Below are 9,824 nucleotides of genomic sequence, written 5' to 3' on the forward strand. Positions count from 1 at the left end.
TGAAAGATACTCCTCTTTCGAATCCTGATGGTACCCTATGGGTAGATGGTTCGTGCTTTAAGCTTCCGAATGGAGAGACGACTGCAGCATATGCTGTCACAACTTTGCACACGATTGTTGAAACAGCACGTATTGCACAGAATTCAGCACAAGCAGCGGAGTATAAGATTGACTAGAGCGTGTGTGTTGTCAAAAGGAAAGAGAGTGGATGTTTTTACTGATAGCCAATATGCATTTGGCGTGGCTCACAGTTTTGGTTGTTTGTGGAAAGAGAGAGGATTTCTTACTTCCCATGGTACGAAAATTCAGCATGGACAATTAGTGAGTTAACTTCTTGAATCACTTACTTTGCCGACCCAAATTGCGATAGTATAGTGTAGTGCGCATAAGAAGGTTACGGATGATATGGGTCGAGGGAATGCGTTTGCAGATGAAGTAGCAAGAGAAATAGCGAAAGATGTGACGAGTCGGATGTATGTTGCAGGTCCTGCCAGATGGGTTGTGGAAGGAGGAATGTGTGAAGATACAACAGAAAGTGTGAAGATGATTCAGGCAGAAGCTACTGAGAAAGAATTGAGTATGTGGAGAGAGAGTACGGGAATGTTGGATTCGACAGGCTGTTGGGTTGAGTTGTCAGAGCACCGGCGATGGTTGTTGCTGGATGCATATGTGCTCCCGGTGGTTACTATGGCTCATGAGCTGGCTCACATTAGTTCAAAAGGGATATGTAAGTTGTTGGCTCCGGTATGGCAGAATGGTGGAATTCCTAAGTGTGCTGAGAATTTGGTTAAACACTGCATGATTTGCTTGATGCATAATCCTGGAAAGGGAACCCCAACTCCAGCGGGTCATTTTGCCCCTCCAACGTATCCGTTTGAGGTGCTGCAGATAGACTACATTCATATGGAAAGATGTTATATGAGTAGTTGCTCATGTAAGGGAAGTTTCTAAAAAACAGGGAAGATTGTGAAACTCTAGTAGGAGGGCTAGCATGTTGAGCAACAACTGAAAAATAGAGTTTCATATGTAAGGGCTGTGTATGTGAGAGAATCCAGTCTCACTGTGACCAAGCCGTGGTTAGCATCTAAAATAACAGCTGCTTTACACATCAAAAATTACAATCACTGTGCAATTAATTCAGAGACTTTATTAAAAACTTAAATAAATAACCGCAGAAAGCACAAAATATGTTTCACTGACAAAACATGAGAGATTGAAATAGAAAGTCCTTGAAGTGATCTATTTTGTCCTGTGTTTTTTTAAAATAAAAGTACACATGAGAGAGCACAGCAGAGGGAGAATTCAGTACTAGAGTAAAACTGCAGATCCAGCTCTTCCTATATTTGGCCACTGGGGGAGAATCCCTTAGTTGGAAAAAGACATGGTATTTCAGTGAAATTAGGTCACATTTTTTGAAACAATAAATAAACAAAAATTAGATAAAAATAAATATAATTAGCATTTTGTAGTCCTTACAAAGTACTGGTGAGGTATTAGGAATCTTTATCCCGTTGCTTCTGGCCAGCCAGGTGCTTCTGTATTTGTATTGGGTTAAAAGTGGAACTCATAGTACTGTGAAACAGGACAGCACCTTTCATGAGAGAGGGATTAATTTTAATTGAACATGTTTACTCCAGAGAGGATGCCAGTTGTGAAGAGTCTGTAAGGCTTTCTATCTCCTTCACCACCTCAATAATTGCTTGTGCCTGGTCCTGGTGGAGCACATGGGTAGCATTGAAGAGGAACTTCTCATGGAGTGATTCTTGGCTTAGGGGCTTCCTCCAGTGTCCGTAGAAGGTGTCACATCTGCCTGTCACGATCTCTCCACTCTCCAGGAGCAGCACAACTTCTCCGTACATCTTGTCAAAGTTAGCCACATTGTCTTCAGGGTGCTCCAATACCACCTTCTTCAACAGGTTGATGAGATCTGGTCTACTGAGGCTTTCCTCACTGAAGGAAGAGATGCCCACCTCGCCATCCAGAAGGGCTGTGCAGGCATTGAACTGGAAGGAGTGTCGCGCCTCGTGCTCAGACTCTGGGAAGGGCCTGTTGATATACTTGGAGACTGGGACCCTCAGAAGAACAGCGCGGATGTCAGCAGGGTTAAAGGAGCCCATTATATTGGTGACTCGGTTTCTGACTGAGATGGCAGCGTCTGCCACCCAGTGCATGCCCAAGTGAGCTGGGAACCTCTTAAAGGCGATGTCTTGCTTCTCCAAAAGAAAACTGTAATCTTGATCTGGCATTGCCAGGGATGAGGGCTGGTAGTCACCATAAAAAGCACTGAACCCTGAGCAGCCAGGCACATCATCCAAGATAAGTGGGTTGGCTTCCATCCCACGGGCAGCTAGAAGTGCTGCTTCCATCCCAAAGCGGGTCGCATTGCCAATATGGAGAGGCTTGGCAAGAGTTGCAGCATTGGCCATAGGTGCTCCTGCCAGAGAGGCAGCGATTGCTAAAGCATGGGCACATTGTTCTGCATTCAATGAAAGGAGTTTTGATGTAGCAGCAGCACTGCCCATGGTGCCAACAACAGAAGGAGGGTGGAACCTGAAGGAAATACAAAGAACTGTGTCAGACATGGAACAATGATCATACCAAAATAGGTTTAGAAGAGGGGCAATGCTAACAATAAGTGTGAATTATGATAAAATACTTAAAGCATGTCGTACATTAATGCTATCATGCAGTACGAGAAAACGTAGAAAAAAAATGCTAGGATCTAATCAAGCATTTGACACAAATAAATGATCTAGTTACACTGAACAGAAAAATAAATGTTACCATATTTACATTAAATATTGTGTGGAATCCACATACATGATTATGTTCACATCACAGATTCCTCTTGCAGATATTTCTGACCTTTGCCCCCATCAGGCACACATCATAATTACCCTCTCTCCATGGATATCACATATGACACATGGATTATTTCTACCCTCTTTGAGCATCTTAGCCATGTTCTGGAGATACTGGAGCCTCCTATGGGCATTGTGTGTTTGCCACAGGATATTTCTGCCCTTTGTGGGCATCATACAAACCTTTTAGGGATATTGCTGGCTTCATTGGAGAAACGCATGAGTCTTCCTTGCACCTCGATGCCAACATTGAATGCCAAAAGGAAGTCTGAGCCGCTGGGTCGGAAGCCCACAGGCAACATCTGGGAGGCAGCCATTAGAGCCGGCAGCACAGCACCTGATGGGTGGGTGGCAGGGTGCCAAGTGTCATCGAAGTCCATGGAGTGAGCCTGTTATAAGAAGAGTAGAGGATTAGACGGTACTTAAAGAAGGGTGTGTCAGAAAGTGATGTTAAGCAGAGAGATAGTGTCATCGACCTATGGACACAATTTACAGAAGTGTATGATTCATATTCTAAGATTTGGTTGAGTTACTGTGCCTTTGCCCAATAAAGACTATTTACAGAAGTGGACACAGATAAGATTTAACATTGGCGCAGACAGCATTTAACTAACATTCTCATGAACTCATGGCTCTTAGTCTGTGATCGATGGATAAAGTGATAGGTTTCAAAGTCCTTACCGCTACTCCATTGACATATGCAGCCAGCGTAGGTGGGAGTCTCAGTCCTTTCCTTCCGTACACAGAGCTGATGGCAGACAAGGAGTACATGTCCTGTTACAGATAGAATTAAAAGTTAGAAACTAACAGTATACATAAACTCCTAGTGGAGGAACAACAGAGCTTGGGTGAATTTGGATTATTGAACTCTAAACACAGGATGATTCAACCTATGTGGTGGTGCCTATTAGAAGAAATGCAGGAGCAGGTAAGGAGTCTCTGTGAGTAGATGTATTGTTTCTGAAGGACGGTTGTACAGGGGATCAGAGGTCCCAATGTTTATTTAGGTACCATAGTCTATAGTTAACTGCTTAACATCTGAAGCCAGCCTGGGGTGTGATTCAGTGGATGAGTATTTCATGGTGGATGAGTAACTCATGGTCGATTTTGTGACTTTGTTTTTCTCTCTTATCTGTTATTCCGGGTGGATGGTCACACTGTTCTTCAAACTGTGGGGTGTGACCCCTAGGGGGGTCCTGGAGTCCTAGGAAGGGGCCGCAGATTCCCCAGCTTCACTTGTCCCTGTGAAAAGACAGCCGTCTGCCTAATTGAGATTGTTATCAGCTGTTTGCCTGAATGAAAGGCAAATGTGCTGGTAATCTACATGTGTAAAGGATGCTATGGGAGCAGTTCTGGCTCTTTGTGAAGACAAAGATGTGTATTTTTTTTAGTTGAAGTGCGAAGAGTTAACTACTGGGCTGGGAAGTTCTTTCTTTTAATTTTATCTGCATTTACACAGCCCTTTGTGCCTCTAAAGAGGTGTTGAAGGGTGAAGGAAGAAAACTGCATTACATATGGTCTGGTATTATTAAAACCTACATTTTGAAAGCACCATTTTATTGTAAAACTATTAACACGTTTTGCAGAATTGTATCTTACCCTATGTGTAATGCAAGTATAAAACATTGACTTGCATATTAACAGTGCTTTCTGTCACAGGCTGTGACTTTGTAGCACTAAAAATACACATCACTATTCTCCACTGCACCAATCAAGATTTAATTCTGTGGGCCTCTGGTTACACACTGACCTCTGCAGTATATTAACTAATAGATGTTTCATAATGTGCTACAGTGCATTTCCCACTGAGCAATAATATATTTTATTTATTTTTCATTTACACTGTCCATTATTTTATATGTAGATACCTGAAGGTGAAATACCTAAAAAACGTAAGAATATTTTAGGCTTATTTATGAGAGTCTTGCATCGCCAGAGCATCACTTTTTTTGATGCTCCGGTGGCGCTACCCTCTTAACCATACCTATGAGGCAGTGCAAAGTCACCCTGCATGGCTTTGCATTGCCTCATATGGAGTAATCAGTAAGACATAGCAGCACAAGTCACTGCTTTGCTTTACTCTGTGTCAAGGAGGTATTCCATCGGCTTTGCGTGGGGTTCCCACGCAAAGCCCATGGATTTTGATTCTGCCCCATATTTACAAAATCATGTAAACCTGGGGAAGCTCCAAAAACTGACGCCTCTCCAGTGGATGTGTAACGAGGAGAAATGTTCTAATTTCTCCTTGTTTTTACCTCTTTCAATGTGTGCTGCATTCTGCAGCTCTCATAGAAATAGGAAAACGCCCCTCAGGATTGTCTTGGTGAAAGAAGGTGCCTCTTCCCGTACAAAAACAATCAGTGCTAGGCAGCAATTTGTGAAGGGAAAATAACTAGCATGCACCGTATTTCATAATTACAGTTTATTCCTGCTCTTTCACATTGGCATTGGGCAGCGCCGCAAGAAGACTTGCAGCGTTGTCCTTCGCCAATTCCTCATAATAAGACCCTTTGTTTTTAGCTACACCTTTGGCTACACCCCTACGCTCAATGACCTTTGGTTTGAATATGCTCATATAATGTTATAAGTAAACTCCCATTCTATCCTATGGGACAGATAGCCTTTCCGTAGTGAAAAATGAAACACACTGTAATTCACTACCAGAACATATCACATACACAAGTACATGTCTTACCTATAACATACACAGCACCCTGACCACATGGGTACCTTGGGCCTACCTTAGGGGTGACTTCCATGTAAGAAGAGTGAAGATTAGGGCTTGGCAAGTGGGTGCACTTGCCAGGTCGAAATGGCAGTTACTAACTTCCCCAGACACTGCAGTGGCTGGTCTTATAACCCTTTTAAGGGCTGCTTGGGTGAGTGACACAATCAGTACTGCAGGACCACCAGCACCATTTGATTTACAGGTTCTGGCACCCTCGCTGCACTTTACTAGGGACTTACCAGTAAGTCAAACATGCCAATCATGGAAACACCAATCCATAATTCAATTTATAATAGGAGCACTTGCGCTTTAATACTGAACAGCAATGAGAAAGTGCGCAGAGACACTGAACCAACAAAAACAGAGCCAAAACTAGGTCAGAAATGAAAAAACAGGAGAAACGTGCCAAAAGATGACAGGTATAACAGGGGCATTTATAGTTATCGATATATGTTGATGCGAGAAGAACCAATTTCTAGAAAATGTTGTCAGAACGGGGTCCTTACGCCTAAAAAGGTTTGACAAGGGAGTCTCGACATCAAAAAGTTTGAAGACCACTGTTCTAGAGATTTATTTAATGGGTGAGGGGTTCATGGTGTGTTGCTTGGTTAGATCCAAGATTCGGAATAAGCTGGTAAAATCTCATGGTGATACTGAACAACTAAAGTCTCAAAGGGGGTTTGATTAAGGGATGGTTTGAATCATGAGATGTTGTTTTGAGTCAATGTCTCCTTTTTTCTTTGAGTAGCTCAAAGCTATGCTAACTTTTTGAGTCATTGCAGGGTGTTTTAATGCTTGTGTGCTACAAGATGTGTTGTTCATTTTGCTACCAGTCTCACCTTACCTGACATGACTCCTGGGTCATGGTGCACTGTGCTATGTACTGAGTTTTAATGGACGTGTAGTCCTTGGTTTGCTTTTTGGCTTGGACCCGGTCTGCCTTTAACTCATAGGGTCTCAAGGACATTATGGCCTGGAAGGTTTTTAATTGCTGGGTGGCCAATGGTGGGCTTGCTTTGGCCCATGTCTCAGGCTGGATCAAAGGGAGATGGTGCACATTGCTGGAATAGAGGGCTTTAACGGATGTAATTTACATTGGTGTTCTATGGTGTGTTCCATGTTGTGGTGCCTGTAGCTTTTTACATGGAAGGATTGCAAGAATAGACACTGGACTTAAAGGGGTTTTTAATGGTTGTATTTTGCAGAGTGTGATGCTTAGTGAGTTCAATGTCTCCTCTTACCTGGCAGTATCCCAGGGCGATGTTGAACACATGGGTCGTGCTTCCCACCAGTCCAACCCCGATGCTGTCCAGGATCATACGCTTGCTTCGGTCCCGCACGGTTTGGGACAGGTGATCTGTCTGGACTCCATGTATGAAGGAAGCAAAGCTGCTAGTGGCCGCCTTCTCCAGAGGGCTCCCCTCCAGCACTGAATGAAGAAAAGAGACAGGGTCAGAACTACAGGCATTCTGGGCTGGCATCAGGCACAAATCCAGCTGATCCGGACCAGAACCAGATGATGTTTATATGGGACAATCCCTACCCAGGACTCTTGGAGTTCTAGACTGATAGCAGACTCAAACCAGTGCTAGCGGCTCTATAACTGGTTACGGGGATCATGAAATTAGGGACCCAAGTCAAGGTAAGTGATACCAGAACCTGTAACTGGGCCCATGGGATACAAAGCGGTCCCGGCACAAGGAGAGTGGCATCAGAACAAGTAACTGGGCCCAGGGTATACTGAGAAGGGAGAGTGACTCCAGAACCACTAACTGGGACCAAGATAAAGAGAAAGGTCTCAGACCAGGGGAAGGGACACCAGAACCATTATCTGCATTAAAAAAATACAGAGTGACCTCAAACCAAGAGCGGTGAGTACACACCGACACTTACCTTCCACCGCCGCTGTGTGCACCTGCCTGGACAGTCTGAGGATGGCGTGTGGTTTCTGGAAGAAGGGAGAAAGCAATATTAGCCGAATTGTTTCATTCTATAAGAACATGGAAGGGAGTGGACAGGGCAAAAGAGAGGAACACAAGGCAACAGAGTCGAGAAAAGGAAGAGGACAGAGAAGGAGGAATAACAGAGGGTGTTCACAGCTAGCAAGTGCAATCTGTCAAACTGCAGTTCAAGCCTGGCACACGAGTGACTGCTGCCTGGCACGTGAGCAGTCTCAGCCTGGCATTTAGCAATTCAAGGTTGGAACATGAGCTGCCCCAGCATGGCACACTGCCTGGCATATCAGCAGGTAGAGCATGGAGTATAAACAGCCATAGACTCGCACATGAGCTGCAGGACTAGTACCACAGCCACTCCATCACAGGCGGAGCCCAACAGCAGAGCAGCACCCAGGTATGATAGGCTCCACCCTAACATATGATGCCAGTACCTAGTAACACGTATGATGGTAGGACTCTGATAAATGATGCCAGCACCTTGGCATATGAAGTCAGGGCACTGACATATGATGAAAGTACCCGGGCATTATAGGAACCATTCTGGCGTATTATGCCAGCACCTTAAGTCGGCATACACCTGATCGCAGCACTATGTCCAATGATGCCGGTGTTTTGGCCTGTGATGCCAGCAGACTGTCGTATGATGCCAGTGCCTTACCACATACATCAGGTGGTGTTTGTTCTGGTGCAAGCATTCTGATTGGATGTTGGTAGAGAAGCAGTGTGAAGCATGATATCAGCTGGCACAGTATGAAACGTTATTTTGCTCCTGCCGTAGATGAGAGAAAGAAAATGTCTCTTGGGCCACAGTGTACCACCGAGGCACTATGAATCAAGCTTTGTGCATTATTACACCTACTTTGGGAAACTAATACCTACAATAAAGTCCCAAACTCCTTTCAGTGCAATGTCTTGCTGCTAATTCTGCATTTTAACGAGCAGTTTATTCTTCACTGGCTGTGCTTGTTAACAGCAGCAGCGCTACAAACAACAGGACTGCAGCAAAACCCGAAGGCGCTTTAAATATTACTGTCGTATTTCTGGGGATTATGCCGAATGATAACAATCTCTATTGGCGAACATCTTATAACAGACCTTAACTACCCAGGATGCATCTGCAATGTTCACGGAAGACAGAGACGCCTATTTTATGAACATCACAGAAACACATGGCGAATTGTTTCAGAACTGGCGATATTAAAACACGTAGCAAGGTAAGAATAAAAGGGGCTCTCCTTTAATTCACAAACATATATTGAAAAACAAAACAAATACTTAAGAAGTATGAGAATATAAAAAGTACATACAAAGCATCAGAATGCCAAGGGGAAAAAAGCAAATAAACGTGAAAGCAGTAATATAGCCACATACATTTTTTAATAAGTAAATGCGCTGTCTGTTGTATTTTAGAAGATATCTCTCTATAAAAACTAATAAACGAATAGTGAGATCGAGAGAAAGACTTTTAGCCAATCTAAGTGGACTATGGAAACAAATTATGCCCCAAACAGACGAACAATATACAAATCCAGCCATTCGAGGGGCCAAAACCTGATGCCTGTAGCGGGGGCTCACCTGGAAGGCGCATTGAAGCATGCTCTGCACTGGTGTCTGCCTCTGTCCTGAGAGAAGTTATCCCTGTCTCTGCGAGCAGTCTCTGTCTTTCTAGATGGACTTCCTGTGCCCCGCAGTCTATCTCTGTCTCTTTTGTCTCTGTCCTGGGACAGTGGTTCGCTCTGCCTCGCTCTCTCCGGTGCTGAGGGCAGGTGAGCTTCTGGTGTTGGCTGATGTGTCTCTCTCCTGACAGAGGTTATATACCCTGAAGAGGCGCGTGAGATCGAGCCCTGCGGAGAGTGACGTCACTTAAAGGGGCGAGCGAGGTGTGACCAGCGCCAGGTTTCATCCTCTGGGAAAGACCAGGGAGACATCTGGGAAATTCCCAAAGTACCATAGAAAAGACCAAAGAGAGAGGGGCCCGTGGGAAATCCAAGGAAGACACCCCAGGCTGATCCACAGTGTCCGTGTCGCCCCCACCTGGCTTTCTAAAATGGAGGATGAACTGGGATTATACTAGTAATCGCGACATTAAGAGTGTTTGTGAGCGCGCGCAGATCAATTGAAGGGACTTGTAAAGCGCAGTAAATCACTGGTGGTGGTCTCGAGGCGCATCTGTATCTTTCTCTGCATGCCTATACATCTGCGCATGTATGTATTTGAAACACTCATTTGTATTTACAATAAAATATTTACTTTCACACATTTGGATCCAACATAGTA

General features: G+C 44.3%; 1 protein-coding gene across 1 annotated transcript; it reads right to left on the reverse strand.

Annotated features, from left to right (window-relative positions):
• Nucleotides 1–1,135: 1,135 nt before the first annotated feature.
• On the reverse strand, nucleotides 1,136–9,319 carry LOC144819887 (cis-aconitate decarboxylase-like). The gene is made up of 6 exons (XM_078677604.1): nucleotides 9,123–9,319; nucleotides 7,483–7,537; nucleotides 6,831–7,018; nucleotides 3,543–3,635; nucleotides 3,045–3,250; nucleotides 1,136–2,550 (listed from the first exon to the last, which is right to left on the reverse strand). Exons 1-6 carry the CDS (start codon nucleotides 9,141–9,143, stop codon nucleotides 1,629–1,631), a joined length of 1,485 nt encoding a protein of 494 aa, XP_078533730.1. The 5' UTR covers nucleotides 9,144–9,319; the 3' UTR covers nucleotides 1,136–1,628.
• Nucleotides 9,320–9,824: the final 505 nt, after the last annotated feature.

Source organism: Lissotriton helveticus, chromosome 2_1, assembly GCF_964261635.1.
Source record: "Lissotriton helveticus chromosome 2_1, aLisHel1.1, whole genome shotgun sequence".
In the NCBI taxonomy this organism is placed as follows: domain Eukaryota; kingdom Metazoa; phylum Chordata; class Amphibia; order Caudata; family Salamandridae; genus Lissotriton; species Lissotriton helveticus.